The sequence below is a fragment of the Lathamus discolor genome, chromosome 5 (genome assembly GCF_037157495.1).
Source record: "Lathamus discolor isolate bLatDis1 chromosome 5, bLatDis1.hap1, whole genome shotgun sequence".
NCBI lineage: Eukaryota > Metazoa > Chordata > Aves > Psittaciformes > Psittacidae > Lathamus > Lathamus discolor.
In genome coordinates, this window is record NC_088888.1 from 3,119,130 (window position 1) to 3,141,959 (window position 22,830).

Consider the following 22,830-nt stretch of genomic DNA (forward strand, 5'->3'; position numbering starts at 1 on the left):
GTCATGTGTATCACGATTGACAGTCCTTCACAACAATGCCTACAGTAATCTCAAACAGTTTGGCTTTTTAATAGGGGTATGTGGACAGAAGAAATCGTCTTGATGGATGTATTCCTAACACGAACATAAAGCATCAAACAAAAATTGATCTTTTCTGTTAAGAGAACACATATGAAGGACATGGAGCTGCTGGAGCAAGTCCAGAGGAGGCCAGGAGGGTGATCAGGGACTGGAGCGTCTCCTCTATGGAGACAGGCTGAGAACATTGGGGCTGTTCAGCCTGGAGAAGAGAAGCTGCATGGAGACCTCAGAGCAGCTTCCGGTATCTGAAGGGGGCTACAAGGATGCTGGAGAGGGGCTCTTCATCAGGGACTGCAGCGATAAGACAAGGGGTGATGGGTTCAAACTGAAACAGGGCAAGTTCAGGTTAGATCTAAGGCAGAAGCTCTTCCCTGTGAGGGTGGTGAGGCGCTGGCACAGGGTGCCCAGAGAAGTGGTATATGCCCCATCCCAGGCAGTGTTCAAGGCTAGGTCGGACAGAGCCTTGGGCGACATGGTCTAGTGTGAGGCACCCCTGCCCATGGCAGGGGGTTGGAACTGGATGATCTTAAGGTCCTTTCTAACCGTCACTATTCTATGATTCTATGAAAGAGGTCAGTAATTCTCCTCTCCCCTAAACACTGAAAGCAGCAATGGATGCTACTAGAATCAACCAGAAAAGGAGATTAAAACAAAAAGACAGGCAACAATTTCTGTCAAAAACTGCTCTCCTGGTGAAATCTGAACCTTACAAAATGGGTTCAATGTTGCCAAAACTTTGTTTGGAAAAAAAAAAAAGGCAGGGAGGGTAATGAAAGAAGGGGAAAGTGTTCCAGCAACATCAAAGCATTCTCTTCTGTGTTGTTAAAGTATTTTTCATCTCGAAACACAAACATTTTGTGCTGACATATTTCTTTTTGCATGACACAAATCAGTTTGAAAATGAAAGAAACCAAAGCAATAGAAGAAGCCCGTGGAATTGAACACTGAGCAGAACAACTTCCTTTGCTGCTCTACTGCTCAATCTCTTTTCTCTGGAAAATTCTGAAACTTCAGGCTTTGTTCCCAAGTGGAAAAAAACACATTCCAAAATCACGCTTTGTGGAAAAGAATGCTGACCCACATGGCACTGCTGTTCACAAACACAGGTGAAGCTCCAGAGTGAGCCATTAGGCCCCAGACTTCTACTCCACCAACTAGATATGGGTTCAAACTTAAACATGGGAAGTTCAGGTTAGATATAAGGGAGAAGTTCTTTACTGTGAGGGTGGTGAGGCACTGGAATGGGTTGCCCAGGGAAGTTGTGAATGCTCCATCCCTGGCAGTGTTCAAGGCCAGGCTGGACAGAGCCTTGGGTGACATGGTTTAGGGGGAGGTGTCCCGGCCCATGGCAGAGGGGGTGGAACTGGATGATCTTAAGGTCCTTTCCAACCCAAACCAGTCTGTGATTCTATAAGCCCACAAGGAATACGAGGAGAATCACATCATTTATTTAACTCCTTTTTGCACCGAAGGGAAGGACCTGACCTCTCTGTGAGGACACCCTAAAGCAGCACCAATAGAAGAAAAAGAACAAAACCAAAGGAAAACAAGTAATTTCTGGGAAATCCTCATCTCTAGAAGGGACGGGAGAAGATTATTCTACCAAAATCTACATAAAAATCCAAGAAAGAAAATCATTATGTGATATTCAGACTCTGCCCTATTCCTGACTACTCTGCACACACACACACAGATTCTTTTCTCATTCTTTATCATTACTGGTGCACAAAAAGGTATTTTTGTCTGGTTTTCATCTGCACTAGTTATTTGTATGCCATGCTCCAGCTGCCAGCATTACCATTAAGGTCTTATGTTTGTTGCTCCATTGCTGTGGAACAACAAACGTAAGACACTACAAGATTACCTAGTTGATTCTATGATGATTAGATTTCCCAGCTGTGCACACAGAAAGCATCAGCCAGGACAGTCAGATGACGATGCAGCAACTTCCAAGCGTGGTTTTTAACTTGTGATTTGCAAAAGCCTAGAAGTATGCAGGATGCATGGAAGGAGTCCATAGAAAGTAAGTAAGATAATACAGTTCATTTGTGCCATGCATGTTGGAGAGAGATTTCTATAAAACATCTCAACACTCAGAATAACACTGAACTCTACAGCGCAAAGTAGACAATAAAGGATTTCAGTCTTTAGGAAAGTAAGACTGAGTTATTCATCCTTTTCAGAAGCATTGGAAATGTAAGAGCAGCCTTTCAGAGTTTCAGATGTGAAATATTTTAGTTAAACAAAATGAAGGAAAAAACCACCATCCTCAAACTGTTATAAGTTGCCTTGGTGTTAACACAATTGCTGCTTCTCTCTGAAACAAGAATAGGAAGGTGGACACTTAAAAGCCAGTGATCTCCCTCCCACTGGCATAATCCAACCAGCAACATTGGTGAAACCAGGGTTAGGTCCAGTTAAAACTTACTGTAACTCGGCCCTTGGCATCCCAGTTCAACAAGTAACACCCACCACTTTCTATGAGAAGAAAGCTCATCTTCACACTACAAAGAGCTCTCAGAGCTCTGATGAATGAGCAGCAGGACATAACCCCGAGTGCTGTTCCGCCTTCAGTTTTCATGCAGCCAGAGTATGCTTGCCCCAGCTCCAGCTCTTAGAATACCACAATTCAAATGAACAGCTTGCCCAATTGGGATCAAAACGTGTCGGATTATACAGTGACAGATGGTCTTTCCAGAGATTCTCTTACCTCACGTAACTCCAGCCTCTGAGCAACAGCTTCCAAGCACTCCTGCCCCGTGCTCTCCACGGAGAGGGTGCACTCGATCACATTGCTGTCCAGCAGACGGATCCTTGTCACAAAGCAGTTCTTGCTCAGGACGTTGTAGCGCCTGGTCCGTCGCAGCTTCAGCCCGAAAGGCATGGCTGCTGGCCTGGAAGGTGGCCCCTTCCCTGTGCACTTCCCAGAGTTATCAGCACCCTTGTCGACTCGCCTTGAAGGCTTCTTCAAGTGCCACGACTCTCCTCCAGAAATAGAGGTAGCTGTCCATTCCCAGGGAGAGCTTCAAGGGATTCCTGCAACAGACATACAAATACGTACAGTTAAGTGTGAAATAAGGTTCCTAAAGTTCAGCGCAAAAAAGCTTAAAGGAAAAGAGTCACAATTTAAGTCATAAACTAAACATCTCCAAGCACAGGACTGACAGGCACTTACTACATCTCCCAGAAGAACACCTCATACAGCACATCTTTCAAAACTCTCTTTTGGTACTGAATGCAAAGCACAGATTTAATTGCAAAGCCCTTCTTTGAGAAGCTCAGAACAAACAGCAACTCTCCAGGGCAGGCATCCAGAGGTGCTAACTCTCCCACCATTACCCCCACCACAGGGGTCCATAACATAATCTTCAAGTTAAATTTTGGTGCCCTCGGGCCAGCTTTGAAAGCTAGCTTAAAAAAAAAAAGAGAAGGAATAGAGGCATTGAGGTGTGATTCTGAAAGAAGAAAGGCTGGCTGCAGCCAGCAGGAAATGCACCTCCGAAAAAATAAACCCCCAAGTATGCATGTGAAAGGCAAGAAGCATCCAAGGCATTTCAGAGAAGGCTCCTCTGATGCAATCCCTCACATGTTGCTCACTCCCAGCTCCAAAGCAATTCTGTATTTCACCCTTTCAGGTGGAATGAGTAACTGCAGGAAGACAGCTGTCAAACACCACGATAACACTCCATGAGAGGGAGAGAACACATATTCTAGACACCGGTTCTAATTACTACTCCTGATATTTATCAGGGACACATGCAACTGTGAAGCCAAAATACAAAGTAGACAGAAGAAGCAGAGATACAGAAATAAGGACATTTAGGAAACTATGATGCTCATCTCTGAGATGCACTTCTCTCTCAAAGCTTAGTTAGGAGCAGGTCCAAGCTAAACCAAACCAAAGCATTTACAGCTTTAAAATATCACTTTTCATGTGCAGAGAGGAATGGAGTAAAAAGCAAACTCCTTGCTACCAAGCCTTCCTGGTTCCATTTGAATATTCTGGAGCAAGAAGTGAAGGGACATGAAAGCTGGCATTTAAAAGTCCATTCCTTGTAACAAATAGTACTGCAAACAAAAGCTAGCTCCCATTTCCTTGCTGCTTAGGAGAAGGCCTGGAAAGCACTGCCAGCAGAGTACGCATCACTTAGCCCACTGTGACGTTTTGAACAGATATTAGTACATTGCTCACGTGTATCATCTGGCAGAGAACTGCATGACTCAGTTATTTTCACTTTTTAGTGCATATAGTTGCTATGGAGATCATTAAAAGCAGCTCAACTGACTACAGGGATTATAGTTATACTAGAAACAGAACCATCACGTATTTGAGTCAGTGTATTTTCCAAAGCCAGTATATCCTCACATTTGTTAGGGGGTTAAAGAAACAGAAAACAACCCCTAAAACACAGAAACAGAAAACCACAAGCAACCTCTCACTTAGGTGTGTGACTACCCTGGTAGTCTACTAGCTTCGCCAGAGCAAAGCCTAGAGACTTTGAGAAGGGGCATGTGCTATTTGACTGAAGTGCAAACAAACCCATCACATTAGCTCCTGTAGTTTAATCTCCCATTCTAACTTTCATGGGGACAGAAATAACATATTTTCACATGACTGCATGAGAGATCTGTTATACCTTGCATCTCTAACATCAGAAGCCATCCAAGACACATGAATACATCCTCACAACAACTTGGTTACCCATGGCTCAAACAAGAGGAACTGAAAAACAAACATTAGCCAGCTTGTCCAACATCACTCAGGAAAATGGCAGCAGATCCGGGTACTAAAACACACAGGCCAAGTTACTGCTTTAACCCCTACTCAACTATTTAGCAATTATCGTGCTGACAAACCTATCCAAAACTGCAACACGAGGTTGGAAAGCGGGAAGAATGGAAGGAAATTACAGAGAAAGAAGGGTGTGGAGGACTACATCTTATCAAGAACAGCACTTGCGTTCAGTCTCTGGCTTTGCAGATTATTCTAAGCCAGACACATGGGGAGTTGTAGCTAGCCTAAAAATAACGCCCTCCCTTTCATTACTGTTAGCTGCACACATCTCTTCGCAGAGCATGAGCCATCCTCTGTACAGTAGTTGTACAGTTAGCAGCAGCCTAAAGATGCTCTTCACTGTGAGGGTTGTGAGGCACTGGAACAGGTTGCCCAAAGAAGTGACGAATGCTCCATCCCTAGGAGTGCTCAAGGCCAGGTTGGATGGTTGACATGGTCTAGTGTGAGGTGTCCCTGCCCATGGCAGGGGGTTGGAACTATACGATCTTAAGTCCTTTCCAACCCAAACCATTCTACGATTCTATGAAACCAATGTCAGTTTACAAAAAGTCAATGTGATCGGCCTTGCTGACCAGGCACATGGAACACCACAGCTCTCGCAGGATAAGCCGCCTCAGAAGACACTGCAAACATGCTGTTCTGGAATAAACCCACTAATTCTTGTACAATGGCAATGTTCACATGGATTGCAAATGAATTACTCTATCATAAACAAGGCCAATATTTCCCTCCCTTTTCCAAAAGCAGTAAAGTATCAGGAGTTTTCCTTTAACTCTGCTGAAGGTGATGAGTCAGACACAGAGATGGGTTAACAACGCACTTCGTGCAACAGGGTTTGGGTTACTTTTTCATTTCACTTAAATATACATGAATGCCTGATGACAGCTCTTCCGTACAACTTGTCACACTTAGTTTGCAGTTAAAGAATGAATCAAGACAACTTGAAATGGCTCTCATCAGCCCAGCCTGTAGAAACAATTATTTTTCAATCCAATGCACATGTCTAACTTTCCTGTTTACACTTCTGGACTACCAACTTCCCACTTGGGTTTTCTGGTAAGCTTCCTAAAGAAGATCTCAAAGGCCCTGGTTACATACAGGTTCCTAAAGCAGTGTTTTTTGTTTGTATAATCTTAAAAGCATCAGGAGCACCCATTTTTACTCACAGTTATTTTGTAGACAACTGAGAAAAGAAGATGATGACAAGAAACAGAAGGGTTTGGTTGTTCAAGTGAAGGATTATTCCATTACAGGATCTCCTTTCCTGGCTAAAGAATTGCCAAAGAGTGGCAACCTCCCTAACCAAGTTAACACAACTATGAAGGCATCCACAACACTTCTCAAACTCACATTTTCACTTAAAACCAAATAAAACCAGTGAAACTAAAGCAAGCCTCTAAACAGCTCATCAAATAAACATGAACTTATTCTAATTCTAAAAAAGGATTTATTTCAAGCGTGAAAGACATCAAGATGACAACTTTTAAACTGATACCTTCTATTTAAGGATTTGTTTTTCTGAAGAGAAACTAGACTGAGCTCTTTACAAACTTCGGGTTTTTTTCTTTTATTCTTTTTGTTCCATGTTTCGATTATTTTGGATTCTTCCTTCTACTGCTAGAAAGCAGCTTAAAGATGGAGCCTGATACAAAACATACACATTTCAGCTCAAGGCAAGCTTACCTATCTCACTCTACCTTCACATGGAAGCCTTGTCAGCATACTGACTGTGCAAAGGCAGCAGATATGGATGTATGATCTCTGCAATGGCATTTCAGTCCCTCATAACACCGCTGCATCTTGCAAGGGAAGAGAGAAGAAATCACAGAATCATAGTTTGGGTTGGGTTGGAAGGGACCTTTAAAGCTCATCCAGTTCCAACCCCCTGCCACAGCCAGGGACATCTTCCACTAGACCAGGTTGCTCCAAGCCCCGGTGTCCAGCCTGGCCTTGAGCACTGCCAGGGATGGGGCAGCCACAGCTTCTCTGGGCACCCTGTGCCAGCACCTCAGCACCCTCACAGGGAAGAACTTTCTAATAGCTACTCTAAATCTCCCCTCTTTCAGCTTAAAGCCGCTGAGTACTTGTGCAAGAAGTCCTTCCCTGGGCAAAAGAGTTTTCAGTAGGTACCACTCCCCCATCGCTCAACAGCAGAATACAGTTATTCATACATGCAGAGGTAGGAAAACACACTCGTATAACAAAGAATATCTCCCAAGCACAACCTTGGCACCAAACTGAAACACCTTCAAGCTGCAGATGGCACAGCTGCAATGGTTTGGGCAGGAAAAGGCTAATCATGACCTAGAGCAATAACACTACCTATCAGCAACCAGCCTAATCACGACCAGTGCAATAGCACTACCTATCAGCAGGGCCAGTCCTGCAAGAACTAGGTCAGGTTCCCACTGTGATACATAACACAGAATTACTTCCGATTGTAAGAACATTTGCTTAGTTTCTGTATGAAATACAAAACCTCCTTATGGATTTAGATTTCCTTATGCAGATAAAGACATGTGCCTTTCCAAACCAGTATTTTTCTTTTCTTTACGAGACATTACAGCAAAACCAGGTCAAACCACTAGCACACACAAAGCAAACCGATGAATGTTTTACGACTTTTCCAAACCTAAAACCAAAGAAGGCAGAAATAGGAAAAATTCTTCCTTCATTCCCCCAAAGTCAGCTGGGGCTGGCCAGATGTTAGTAGTTTTAATAGGCAGATGGGGGGGGCGGCAAGGGAAGCCATCATGTGTTTCAGGAGGAAGAGGCCATGGGGTACAAGCTGCTTTGTGTAGTGAAGGGCACTGCTCCAGTCACAGGGCACTCTCCTGCTTCCTCAAATTTCTTTAAAGGCCAGGAGAGAGAAAGACTTCTTCTCTCAGGACATTTCCAAGTACTCGGCTTGCTCTTTATTACAGAGTTACTACATTGAGCCACGTTGAAAGGAGCATCCAATAGGAAAGGCGCTGAAAGCAGAATGCTTGCTCTCACTTCATTTGCTTCTGTGGATAATTTCTGAAACTCCAGGAAGACAGCGATTACTGTCAAACTGCAGCCTGTATTTACCAACAGCACATGGCAGCCCTCCAGCATTCCAAGACTGCAGGAGCAGCAGCACACCTAACAGAAGTATGTAACCCTGGGCTGGGCCTGAGACCACAGCATGTGATGCAAGCGGCAAGGGATGTGCTAGCCTACAGTTTTAGGGAAGAGTAACAGCGTGCAGGAGACAGGGAGTCTGGCACAACCCATCTCCATCTAGCTGAGTTCTGTCTAGAGGAGGAGACCTCTCTCTGTGGAATAGCCTGCTCTGCCTTGATTGCTCTCATGTGAGAGTTTCATGCAGGTAGAGCATGGTGTGGTGTATTTCTGTGCCTCACGAGGTGTCCGCATCCCACCCAGTTATGAGTGGAATTCCCATAAAGCCTGATAAACTCCCAGGAGCCAAATCCATCTCTGGAGAGATTAAACGGTTTTTTAACCCTTACGTTATACAAGCATTCTGCTGCAAGGCCACTGTTTTCAACTACTTGCTTATACAGTGCCTGACAAGACATGGACCTCATCCTCAGGCATTTAAATCTGGGGGAGATATAGGTATTATCCTAATCCATATAGGAATAAACCCAACACTTGTGTGCATGAATAGATGCCAAGGGCTCTCTAAGACATTCAAAGTAGAAGATGACTGCTACTGTTACTGCTACTGTGCAGCATCAGACACCAGTACACAGTGGCCAAAGACCCAAAATCACACAGTTACAACTCTACTTTCCCAATTCCAGCACAGCCTTCCTTTCCCAGGAAAATTTCCATTTTCCATCAGATCCATCTTTGCTGTAGCAGGGATTTTTTATCAAAGCCATTGTGTGTTTTCACACAGTCATTGTACTTGACCTAGGTCAGATTCTGCCTAAATAAAATGTCCAGAGAGGTTTAAATGAAACCAAAAGAACCACTCCAATTTGGGACAGCTAAAATTCTACCCTTTCTTCTCTTTTGTCACAATACCTGCAAGAGTATGTACTCACTGACTCTGAAGTGCAGAAATGTTAGTAGGTGCACCTCTGTTATTCCCTCCTCCCATCCTGAAGCACCATTCTTTCTGCGAAAACACCTTTCTTATGCATCCCCATGCAACTCCATAGTTCTGTGGATGCATCTATCGGGCAAGCACCTATGACTCTTCAGCATCAAGGTCTGCAGGTCACATGTACTTTTGAGGATCTAAGTGTCCAACAGTCTCCGTCACAGAAAAGATGTGAACTTCCCAAACCACAGATGAGACCCTTACCCATAATTTCCTTACTCCTCACTCCAGAATACCCTCAACAGGTCTAACTACTTATGAAGGATTCTTTGAGTTAGTGTAAGCATTCAAGTTAGGAGTAACATCTGCATAAAGTAACATATCTAAATGACACTGGGGGTGCCACTGCAATCAGTTTTAGACCACAACAACGTGAGTAATGAAGCTGGAGTTTTTACCCTTCACCTGTACACCTTGTGTTCTAAAGTCAAAAACCCCCAACAAAGTGAAATGCCAGACCCCAGCAGTTTTCCTTTGAGTAGGAAAAGCTGCCTGCCTGCCCATGCCAAGGGACTGCAGCAGCCCCACCTTTCTGCCATGGCAGGTTTTAGGTCACCAGGGTACAGCAGTTAACTATTTACAGTCTCACACCTTGGCTATGTTATTACAAGACCTCAAACTAGAAACAGCCAAGAGTGATCAGTGCCTGGATGGCACTGGACCAAGGATGCAGTTTTGCCCCTGAGGCAGTCTAATCTAGGAGCTCCCTACTGCCAGGAATGAGAGGAAAGTCCTGCTCTCTTCCCCACTTTACAACTCTAACTCAGTAAAATGGGATCCTTTCAGCTTGGTTAATGTGTTTAAATAGCTCACAGTGGAGCCCAGCACAAGCAGTTCACCTGGCACAGAGGAGAGGGCAGAACCACACACCTCAGAGGAGGAAGAATAAGAGCAGTGCTGCATCCATTGACAGCAGTTGGTCAGGTCAGCTGGGCAAGTTCTGAACTCACAGCCCAAGGCAGGCTCCTGGGCTCAGCAGGCAAAGGAGCTTCCCAGAACATACTCCCATTCTTCCTGTATGGCAAAGCTATGTCAAAATAAAAGGCTAAGAATAAAATGTGAAATAGGCAGCTGATTTAAACAGCATTTTTTTTTTTCACCCAAAATAAAGCAATTTATTCTGTAATTGAATGCTCCTAAGAAAAATTATGATTACAGACTCTAGTTGGGCTATATCTTCAACATGGACAAACCATTCAGAAGAAGAGAAGTCAGATCAATACTCTGGTATTTGGGCACATCCATCTTTCAGGCCTGGTACTATACCAACTGACTAAGAAAGGCACCAAAAGCACAAGGCCTTGCATCCTAAATTTTCACTAAATACTTCTTAGCAATCAAATATGAGGGAAACTTAACTGTTACTGTAACAGCCAACTATTTTAAATCAGTTATATTCAAATGACTTAAAACTTCTCAGGAGAGTTGACTGGATTCTTCACTTTGTGTCCCTATATTACCCCCCTGGCTACAATCAGTAGCAGCATCATATCAGGGCCATTTACTTTTCCTTTCAGCTAGTACCCTCTGTGACAGGTTTTCAGCTCTTTCAGACTTGCTTGAGCGATAGTGATTGGAAGAGATTACATTTCCTGCTAAATGTGATTGATAGCTATATAAAAGAGTGATGGATATGCTTAGTTAAAACCACAGAAAAACTCCTTACACCGTGTTTTCATTAGTCTCTCATATTACAAAGACATGAGTAAAACTAAAGTTCTGAACACAGGATAACATGAAGAAGCAATAGCTCTAACAGAGGCAAGTGCCAGAGTGAAATCATACACCTCAGCACATTCACACTATTTAAACATCCACCAGCACCAACTGGTGCTGGTTATTCTGTGATTTCAACTGATGGCATAAAAAGTTGGTCAAAAATGAAGACAACAGAAGTTCAAACATCATCTATCCTGCTTTTATGAAAAAAATAGTTGGGTTCTCAAGCATGCAGTTCATACAGTGCTGCTCTCAGATGAGACCCTGTGTGCTATTTTGCTCCTGCCTTTCTTCTGATGTGAATGTGGCTTATACATGTGAGTTTCTACAACTTCTGCTCCAACAGTGGGCATGCCTGTGTACCTCTCAGTCCTTTGCTTCCTTTCATATATATATTCTGGAAAATTATAGTCTTTAAAATGAACAGAAATTGGGAAAATTTGAGCTACAGCTACAGATTGCTAAAATGCATCATCCTGCCCTTAACTCTAAAGATTGCACAAGTCAAAAAGGTACCTCCTTAATTTAAGGAATTTCCAACATATTGGAATTCCTTGACCCACGAAGGAAGAAAATATTTTCTTAACAAATTCATCTTGTAAAGCCCAAAGAATCATACATACAACTGAGGGAGAAGGGAAAAATCAGCAGGAATGACTCGACTTGCAGCACATCAAATGTCAACAGCGTCATGGCTCCAAATCTACCTTTTTCCTTATGGATCCTTATGGATGCAGTGCTACCCTCACTGATGCCCGTAACCAGACTGGCACCAAGTGAAGTGAGACCCATACCTGCAGGCTTACAGTAAGAATAAAATCTTATCCAGTTTCTGGAAGTTCAGAGCAATGGTGTACATTCCCAAGAGAAGCTCACTTAATTCCATAGAGGTATTCATGACTGAATCAGGATAATGCAATGGAGGAAGTATTGCTCCAGGTAAGCAAGTGTAATGGGATGCAGGAGAAAGGAAGTGGGGGGAATAACACGGTAAAAGCATGCACACTGTACATCCTAACTCACAACTGAGCACATTTAGTTACATAAGTAGATATTTTATCCACAATCATAACATGAACTTCTGAACTTGCATGGAAAAAAGCCTCTCCATGACTCAATGCATTAAAACACCGATGCTACTAAATACTTTTACACAATGGAAATAATTCCTTCAAGGAGGATTATATTGTGTGCACATACATGAAGAAAGTAAATCTGTTATCTTTACTGAATATAGGCCTTGATGTAAATCACACAGCCATGGTCTATGAATAACCGCATTTGTTTCAACAGCAAAACACCTCATCTAAAATACAGAATAGCTGCCGGAAATGAGCTAACAGGACTTTTCTTTCTGTAGCAAGGGATTATTTTCCAGAGCCCACTGTGTGGGCTTAAACACTAGTCTGAAAGAGTCAAAATACTGAGAAGAAAGATTTATGGCTAAAGGCAGGGGTAGGGGGGGACCTGCTTTGAAGAGACTGACTCCTTTGACGGGTGCCTCAGAATCACAAGGCTACAAAGGGACCCCTCTCTGTGAGCAGCCCTTGGCGTTCTTCCTTCATCTCTGCTGCAGATCGCACTGATAAACAAGATTTGAACACAATTACCTGGTATCAGGGACTTGGACAGCAGAAAGGAGTTATTATTAACAACAGATGGCATGTTTTTGCCCAAGAACTTTCAACAAGGAAACTCTCACACCTCAAATACTACTCAAGCTATCAATGGGAATCCTTCAACACTAGTATGTTTTCCAAAAGTTTTCAAAGGAGTTTGGGAGGAAAATTACAAATATAATTCCACAGCATTCCAATAAGTGCTGCTAGTTGCACTGACAGAGGAAGGAACTGTACAAACTCTGATTCCATATTGTTTCATTGTAAAAAGGTGTTATTTTTCTTCTTTACTTACAGAATCATAGAATCATACCAGCGCTATAATTGATAAGTTTAGATTGGCTTCTTTCCTCTAACATATTATTTGTCATTAATTCTCCTCAAGAGAACAGCTTTGCACTGAAGGGTGGTAAAACTCTGTTAGTTTTGGAGTACAAAATACAAGTTGCAGCTTTATACACAAGATCACTGTAATAAATTGTAAAACCTGTGGCATGCCATTCTCTGCTCAGCTTTCAGAACAGTGCTTCAATAAACTCTTTACCACCATTCCCTATAAGCCTGGACAAATTACTCACCCTTTTCATATGATGATAGCTTTATTTGGAGTCATACTTGACGTTATCAGCTTTTAATGAGATTACAGCCCAGTTCTTGTTAGCTGACTCTATGAAAGAAGGCAGCTGCTTTGTAACACTTCAGAGGGAAAAAAAACTTCGCAGAAAGTTTTAATTTAGTCATGAGTTGAAAGGAAAATTTTCTTTAAAATAAAAGAGCTTTATTCTTTGTTCCCATTAATCCATTTTTATGTTAGCATTTTAGCATGACCAGAACGCAAAGACCAAAACTGATTTGTAAGTTGTGACCCTCCCTAGCTCACAGAATAGACTTTGTATATTAAAATGGAGAGACAGAAGCATTAACATCTAACATGACCATTTTATGGGTTTGCTGTTCTTTACAAGCAATTCAGATTTAAACCACAGAATTTAGCCTGGCTTTCAGTTCTCATATGGAAAAAAGAAACCTCCATCTAAACACAACTTGCATAAAATCAAAACATCTTCTGTTTGACCACAGGTAGGTGTATTTATTGCACATGCATATCAAAAGTGGCACAAATAGGCCTTTGATCCACCATAGTGACCACTGAAGTTCTGCTGAATGCAGACAAATATAAATATCATAGACAGATTATTAAAGTTTAATTTTCTTACAAGTACAAAACCTAAACACCAGAACAGAAGAAGGTGGAGTAAAATAAAAAATGGTTAAATAACCCTGCTGTTTATATGTTCTCTTTTTTGGTATCTCGTATTTGAACATACAGAAGTCTAAGGTGATGAGGTATCCCTAACATTTACACTCAGCATTAACTGCAATGCATGGAGAAGCAAGAAAAGAAACAAGGAACAAAAACAAAGCAAGTGGAGAAAGCTCATGTGGTGCAGCCTTTCCTGTAATTCTGTCTCTGGTTAGCAAGTTGGAAGCATTTTGTTTCTTTAATTTGAAGCCTGATACACACATTCCTCTGCAGCTTTATGTGGACACAGCCAACAGATCACACTCATTCTTAAAGGAGCTCAATGAGCAGCACAGCAAGCCCACAAGCTAGGAGATGCATAGCAAGAACAGACTCATACAATCAACTGGGTTGAAAAAGGCCTTCAAGATCACCAAGTCCAACCTTTACCCCAGCACTGCCAAGGCCACCACCACCATGTCACTAAAGGCTTCATGCAAAAGTTGCTGTATGTGATGAAAAAAAGGGAGAAGACAAGACCGCACACGATGCTGTCCTACAGCAATATCTACCGCATACAAGGCAACAGTATCAGTGGAAGGGAAAAGGGAAGTGCTGCCGCCAAGCCGGCAGGGCACTGCAATTCCATCCAAGCTGGTCAGCACTGCTAAAGTTCATCATTTCCATTTGCAGAGACAAGGCTCCAAGACAAATTTGCCGAGAATTAACTGCCTTTTCCATAAAATGATTAGCTGTGCTTTTTTGAAAGAGTTACTAAGGACCAAAAGGCCATAGGGTAATTATTTACAGCACTGATGCCAGGCATGAAGAGACAGGTCAAGCCATTCCAAATCCCACACAGAGGAAGGAGTGAGAAACCCCTGCAGTTTGTTGACCATCTCCATGAAGAGCACCAGCTCTGCTCTTCCTTCTTGGTACTGACAGACTGCAATGGAAATACAAAATCAGACTCAAGACCTTCAGTTTTCCATTTCCAAGTTCACACTTCTCTACTCAAGAAGAATAAAAAAGAAGAAATGAAGCCCATCTGCTGAAGACAGCAGGCATTATGAATCACAGAATCAACCAGGCTGGAAAAGACTTTTAAGCTCATCCAGTCCAGCCATTCCCCAGCACTGCCAAGGCTGTGTGTGAACACTTGCAGGAATGGTGACTCCAGCCCTGGGCAACCTGTTCCAATGCCTGAGCACCCTTTGGGAAAGGAATTGCTCCTCATCTCCATTTAAACCTCCCCTGGCGCTGCTTGAGGACATTTCCTCTTGTTCCATCGCTTGTTACTTGGGAAAAGAGACTGACTTGACATTGTCTTGCTTTGGTTGGGAAAGGTATCCAGCTCAATTCCGACTGTAAGCTACGGGTGCAGTACAAACCACTGTCCTGCATCTCAGCGTAAGGAGAGATTCTAACCTGCTCTCGTGAGAGGGAGCCTGGAAGCAGCAGAGTCCAGCCTTGACTCTCAAAGAGGGAACACGATTGCTGGGAAGGAGTTTTAAGTATGCTCATGAAAGAAAGCACAGCTCCTATCTTCCCAGGGCCCCCCCACTGCAGAATACAGGACACTCAGTCCAAAAGTATTTTCAGTGCCTAAATATAACACAGGCATTCACATAGCATAAATAGGAGAATCCTTCTGAAGGGCTATCTTCAAAACAACCTCCATTCTAAGTAAGACTAAAGTTCAAAGTCATATACTGGCATGTCACATTCAGGAAATCCTTGTAAGAGTAATGAATTTATTGTTATTCTACCTGGCTATTTTTATAAAGTTTCTGGAAGCAAGAAACACGTCATGTGCTTAAATAACTACTTGTCTACCTTTGCGTTTCCCTCAGTGACAAGGCAAGAAAATGTAATGGAATATGGTTATAGTCTCATGGGATTTCACAATATCAGTTTTCATTGGCAACCAAGGATTCCATACCCCAAAATCACATTTTTTCAGTCTTTTTTCTAAACTTTTGATAAATAAACTTGTCAGAGTAAAATATTGCTGGCCCTTAATACTGTAGTTTATGCCAAAAATAATATGAAGCTATTCAAATCACAAAGCCAATGAAAAATAAGTAACTTCAAAACATCCAAGGGTAAACATTACAACCGGAGCAAGGTAAAAAAGGTTTTATAGGAAAGCTAATAGGTAAAACACAAACATGAAACCCACACCAAAACAAGCCAAACAACAAACCCTCACAGATAGGAGACTGACAGAAAGAAAGTAAAAAGACAGTCCAAGAACCTGCTTCTTTTTGTGTTCCTCCTACTCCATCAGGTGTTCTGGAAGAAGAAATCAATCATCATTAACTTCCAAATAAAGTGTCACTGGGGATCATTAAAGGCCATGCTATGAAAGGATTTGTTCATCTTTCTAACCGCATCATCCCATCTGAGCGACTAGCTCCTGCAGGACATGGTGTTAGCTGTTCACAGCTATTGAAAGTGTTAGCCCAGCTGAACCACAAGTAACATAAGAAGTGACAGGTATCTTCAGATCTCAGTGTAGCAAGTGTGCGCCAGCATGGGAGATGCAGCATCCTGACACAAGCTACTCACAACAGACAATTCCCACATCCCTCCTTACTATCTCTAAACGATCACGCAATCACTTTAACTGGCAGTAGGATGCATGCACTGGCAGATATACATCTTCTGACAGTGACAAGGGCAGCACAAAATCTGCTATTATGCTTTCACAATGAAATTAAATATATTAGCAGAGCCACATAGCCAAGTTCATACGCAGATTCCTTCTTTGGGTCACTGGGCTAAATAATGCTTTGCCTGCTAATAAGACTCAAATAGCACCCTCTCCTTACCATGAGGTGTAAAAGTATTCAGCCTTACAGAAGAAAGTTGGGCTTTTTTAAAGTTAGAGCAAATTTTTAAGTTAGAATGGAAAAACTCCATCACTTTGCCTGGCATAAAGTGGAGAGACAGTGGGAGAAGAAGAAAAAAGGCTGGCAAAGATAAGCAAAGAACATAAAGAAAACATTTCTTCAATGCAGATGGGAAAGGGCAGTAAAAACTTTCCAGCTGTTGGCTGATTTGTCCAAGCTTCAAGTGTTCTGAAGAGGTAAAACAGCGGGTGGCATGAATCCCATGTAACATACAGAATTTAGAAGACAGACTCTTCTCTTAAACTCCTTCACCTATTCAGGCTGCACTTTTCTCCCAAGGCAGCCAAAGCTCATTTACTTCTTTTTTTGTAGACAACTAGTAAATACCACTGATCAAAACAAAGCCAGAAACCACCTCAACTCTAATTTATGTTTTAGCTCCTTCAGTGCAGAGATGCAACACAACTACTCATAACCCACTTTTGAAAGTCAGGCTAATCCATTTATGCAGGTTTTTTTATTCAGAGCAATTATAATACTCCATGAAAGTAAGCTCACATTAGAATCATAAAATCATGGAATAGTTAGGGTTGGAAAGGACCTTAAGATCATCCGGTTCCAACCCCCCTGCCTTGGGCAGGGACACCTCACACTAAACCATCCCACCCAAGGCTCTGTCCAACCTGGCCTTGAACAGCACCAGGGATGGAGCATTCACAACTTCCCTGGGCAACCCATTCCAGTGCCTCACCACTGTCACAGTATCGCTATCAGCTAGTACCTCCCAGAAGTAAGAACAGTGTATTTGTGTACAAAAGAGAACAAATACTACAGTATTTCAAGAAGTTAACAAGGTAAAGTAGCCCGTCCCGGAATAAAGACTTCCCACCATTCCAGACACGAAATAGCATCCCAATTTCTCACTTTACTTGTCCTTGAAACAGTCTTTATGCAACTTAAGGGGTTGTAGAAAACAAAATTAACTACTTTTATAGCCAAGAAAAGCAATAAAGTACTATATAATTTCCTAACACTACTACAGCTACCTGTGGTATCTTAAGAAAAATTGCAAGCAAGAGAAGATTGTCTGCTATCTCGAGAATTGAAGACAGATGTTCAGGCAAGATGACCTGCATTAAAGAACGGTCCACGCAGTTGAGGAGGTTCAAACACCCACTTTCAGCTGGAGAAACAAAACAGGAATTCAATAAAAACTCTCAAGTGGTATTAAAATCATGTGCCCTTGCTGTATCCCATATATAGCTAGCTTCCCTTAGTAGGGTGGTACCCTGAATGCTGCAGAATGACAACAGAGGAAGAGTCTGGCTGCAGACATTAGTGTAAACCTGTTTTTGTAAGTATTGTTTTCCTTCTACAGAACAAAGACCGAAATACTCCATGTAACATTTTATCCTCCTGTAACTGAAGAATACAGCATGCAGACTTCCTGTAATGGAACACACTTTTCTTTTCCATATGCAACTGAAACTGCCAAGTTCAAATAGAGAAAAATATTACACGTATCCATGGATATCTAATTTTAGAAAGACAAACAGTTCTCCTGCTCCAGCAGCAGGGAAAAAGATGGTCAGAAACAGTTATTACAAGCCCTATGGAAAGGAACTATGGCAGTACGTGACGCAGGTTGGTGGTAAGGGCTGAGTTGGGCAAGTGCCCATGAGGGAAACAAGGCTTCCATGGGCTCTGCGTCTGAGATGACTGACTACAGTTGAAGCTACCACATCTGATTGCCAGCTTGACAGGCTAATTTGCCTAAAACACAAACACTTTGGGAAGAATAATGCCTTCTGAGCCTTTGCAGCCATTTTCAAGCTCTATGTCATGTTAATAAGCACCGAGATTGACATTACTATGACTCCACAAAAGGAACTATAACGTCTGCATGTAACTGATACGCATTTTTCCCCAAAGTCACTGTGGGTTTGGGTTACAGAACTTGGCCAGACGTCTTCAGAAACTTAACCAGGGGATTTTCATATCTAGAATCTGAAAGCTAGATAGTTTTACTGCATGCAAGCACACCTTCTTCACATAGTATAGCTCTTGCAACCAAAAAGGTGTAAAATCCAGCATGTGAAATGCGCTGTGAACATCCCAAAGGAAACACAGACTGAAAAACAAAATAATCTGAGACACAGTTGAAATGTGTTCAGTTTTGTTTCCTAAAAAGAAAGAAAGTCACAGCTCTCAAAACAAACACCTGGATATAAAATGCAGATGGTCTGGAACACTATAAGCAGCCAACAGACCTGCTTGAAGGAGCCATCTAGCCAGGAAACACAGGGCACTACTAGTACAAAGTTGTCTGAAATAAAACAGCTTGTTTTGAGTACAAACTGCCAACACAATGGTTTCTGGGGAGAATGCATCTTCTGTTGAAACAAAGCTACGGAAAACACTTGAGACATGCACTGGTTTAAAGTATTCTGGATGCTAAGTACTAATTCTTTCCCATTCTAACTATAAAAACCAATCAGGCATGCTTGAATTTTACAGTTTATTTTCTTTAGTGCTAGTCAACATCATGAACATATTGAAAACTTCAAAGGAAAATACTGATGCTCACTACTGTGCATATTGCTTCTGTATGAAGAGGTACCAGTAAACCGCAAAGGCAAGCATCTAAAGAGACAACATGGAGAAAGCCCCTGTATGTTATGGGTTCTGGAGCAACAGGCTCTTCTTACAAAAAGAGCATTAGTGCTGGAAAACAGGTGCCAAAGGCCCTTATATTTACCTTAGGCAGTTGTTAGGGATAGCAGCACTCTCCTTATTATAAGTCACCAGTCTCCACTACCAGCAAAATGTATTCCTGTCAACAGAACATGGCTCCTCCGCATTACAAACGGTAGCTAGCAACAGAGTTAGCTACTTTTAATTATGAACAAGCTTTGTAATTCAGATACACCTTTGAGTTGTGTTATGGAATTTAGAAAACACCTCATTCTTTAAATACATTACTAACTGGATTCATGAAAACCAGAACTGCCACCTCACTTTGAGAACTGAAACTTGCCTTGACTTCTGATCTCTTGTCCAGAATCAGCAGACAAAGGTTTACCAATCCTCGAGGTATGCTGAATCCTATTTAAACTTCCCAGCTCATCTGGACTTGAAAATTCTATCTACTTTGCTTCCCCAGCTCTTACACATAGGAACTCCCCACAGGATTGTATTATAACATACTACAGAACTGCTACAAGAAATCAAATTAGCAATCTTGGGATGATCCTAAATGCTTGGGTTTATTTGTTGACAATATCATTAACAGGAGGCAACAGAACCTTATCCATAAGGGCAGCAAAAAGTAAGATAATTGGATTATTAGAATGTCAAAAGTATGACAGGAATCCTGACTCTCTAAATGCTAAGAGATGCATCTCCCTGCCCTTAAGGTTGGTGAAGTATTGGTCAGAAATGCACCTCCTGTTCAATCTGATTTGCAGCTTAGTTATCCTGGTTACTAAAAAAGGATACACAACTAAAATGAAGTTCGCTGCTCATTAATACCACTAAAACTTCGATGGTCTGAGGACAAAGTAACCACCCAGCAAAAAGAAACCCCAAAAGGTCTGCAGAAAGCCCAGCTGAAAAACAATATAACAAAGCATCCGTTCAAGGGCAGTTCTGAAATTTACTATAAAGTCCAGAAATAGCCGCTGAAGAATTACAATGATGAATTTAGCTTGCCAAATTACAACTGCATTGCATAATTCCAGCAAGTTATGCTGACATCCCACGGAGGGCACTAACGCCCGCCTCTCAGAGACCTACCAAGACCTTCTAAATTACAGAGCAGATGATCTCCCTCCTGTGAGTCTCTATGTGGTTCTTTGTTAGTGCCCAGCTCAATTTTTTGCTTCCTCATCTTTATCGCACATGAGAACATTGAGATATTTTGACTACGGAATGTTTCTGAATGAAAATAGACAAAAGAATCCAAATAAAATCAATCAAAAAAAATAATGATATACAGCACTCATTCCCCACTGTTAAAACCTTGCTTTTTAACCCAGATTTATCTGCTAAAAGTTTACCAGCCAGATTTCCTTCCTCTGCTCTCAGCCAATCTCTTCCCCAGCAGCCAGCCAAGAATTCCCTGGTTTCCGACCCATGCAGTGACCCAGGCAGGAGAGCTGGGCCAGAGGTGCCCTAACAGTCAGGTAATCCTTGTTTTCCACTGTCTGCCCTGAGCAAACCTCACCATAAATTCTTTATATAGCTTTAAAAGAAACCAAAGGCTCCTAAACAAAAAAATCCCTGTTACAAGGAGCTGAAACGTGTCCATGAACACACCAAACCAGCTCTAAAGTTGCTTTAGAAGCCTGAATCCCAGTCATGAGCATGTGTTCACGACCCGACAGCCAGTCCTTTGCAACACGATACAGTCTCTTTGCTACAGCTCGCTGGTTCAGAAGTAGAGGGGCCGTATCCCATTAAAAACAACAGGAAATTGACCACAGCAATAAATCCCAAGCTTTGGCTGCTGCAATTCCTTATCTTCCATGAGCAGTTGTTGGTGTGCAAAACCCATGCAACTTTTTCTTTTCAAAGCAAAACCAAACAGCCCATTAAAAACCACTCCAAAACTGGAGCTTCTACACAGTAATAGCTTACACCAGCCTTGGGAGACCTAGATCCCCAAGATCATCTTCCTGTCATGCCAGGATATCCTGTTATATTTTGAATGGTTTACTGCTGCCTCCAGGCAAACCCATGTCACTGAGAAAGTGAAGTCGGTGCACAAAGACTGACAGGTCCCAAGGAATCTCATCAGAGGCTTTGGCACTTCTGACAGGACTTGCATTGCTCTTTTCCTGCATTTTCTGCACCCAACTGATCTGTCTGTCCCCTCTGATAGCATTTTCACTCTATCTGATGGAAAAAACTACTATCTGAGATGATGCTAATGCTTCTCTATTGGCTTACCAACATGTAAAAGGAATTCCACTGGCAGTGTTAGCTCCACAAATCCCACTACTGGAGATGCAGTTTCTGCTGGACTGGAGAAAAAGGGATGGGGGGCAGTGAAGGGGTAGCCAAGGCTTTTCCCTGAAAGGAATAAAATACATAAGCCACAGGATTTCATTCAACTGGCAGAGACTACATTGAGCTTTTTGCCAGCATAACTGTGTCTATTGTGGGTCTGACTTGTTTTCCCACTCCTAAAAGGCAGAGCTTTGCCAACAAAACTTTAAAGACCAAGACCAGCAGTGTGGGTGTGGGGTTCAGTTTGTTTTCAGTACACCCCAGTGAAGTTAACCATGGTCCAGTTTCCTGCCAATCTAATCCACACATCATGTAACACCAGTATATTTTTTGTTCCTTATTCTGCTTTAGTTAGGCCCTACAAGTATTTCTGGAGCAGGCTTTTCAGGCAGGCAATCCTCCTCCAAAGCCATTCTTACTGTAAGATTCCAAAGGCTGGAAAAATATCAGGGCAAGTGGCAGCTATTCACTTTAAGAGCTAAAAGTGCTTCTAAATCATGTATATTTTGCCTACATTTAGGCAACCAGGACATGTTAGTTGTACAAGATACTTACAATGGAAAGATCAAACCACCTCATCTACTAGAAGAAACCAGTAAGAAAACACTCTTCCAGCCCTAAAGACTTCAAAACCAGAAGCTGAACCTCCTTGTACTAGGAATAATTACAGCAGAGTAGTTACAACACGTTTGGAGATCACCTCACCTATGAGCATGTGCCAAAACCAGGGCTCAGTTCACTCCTGCTACTCTGGGGGAAGGCGGGAGGGAAGTAAGCTCCATTTTGGATGCTGCAGGACCCCAAGAACTATCTGCCTTTGGAAACATAGATAGGAAACAGGGTTGAAAGACCTTCCATGAAGAAATGATTTTTGTAAAGCTGTTTTCTTTGACTGTAAAAGCTATGCTAGAGCTGGGACTGCTATGGGCATCTTCTCATTTCAGTCACCTCATTCTGAATCTCAACCAGTTCCTGATCCCAAGCATGAGGAAAACTCCACATGTTTTTCAGAAGATGCACCTCCAAGCACAAAAGCTTGTTAGCCACAAAGTTCCACTTCTTGACATTATTCCTGGATAGTCCCTTCTCTAGCATCAGAAAGAAGTCCACAAGGTGCATGGTGATCCCACTAGCAGGAAAACTATGCAACATCAGCCAAGGAATCATCATCAGGCCACCAAACTGACTTTCCACTAGCATATTAGAAGGGAGAGTTAGAGCTATGGAATTTCTTCATGCTTGAGAGCTCACCAACGCCAACCCATCTGTCATATGTTGTTTGATGTCTGCTTTGATTTCTTTTTGCTGCAAAAAAGGGGGAATGCACATCAGAAATGTCACGGACCACCAGATTTGTTTCATATATTATCAAAGCTAAACGTTCATGCATTTTACGGAGATTAAGAGATTAG

At 42.2% G+C, this 22,830-nt stretch overlaps 1 protein-coding gene across 1 annotated transcript in view; it reads right to left on the minus strand.

Moving 5' to 3' along the window:
- PTPN14 (protein tyrosine phosphatase non-receptor type 14) overlaps positions 1–22,830 on the minus strand; it is a 120,713-nt gene that overhangs the window by 74,803 nt on the left and 23,080 nt on the right. Inside the window, exon 2 of the mRNA XM_065679407.1 lies at positions 2,792–3,117. Coding sequence (XP_065535479.1) covers positions 2,792–2,965 — 174 coding nt within the window. The 5' untranslated portion in view covers positions 2,966–3,117. The remainder of the gene's footprint in view (positions 1–2,791; positions 3,118–22,830) is intronic.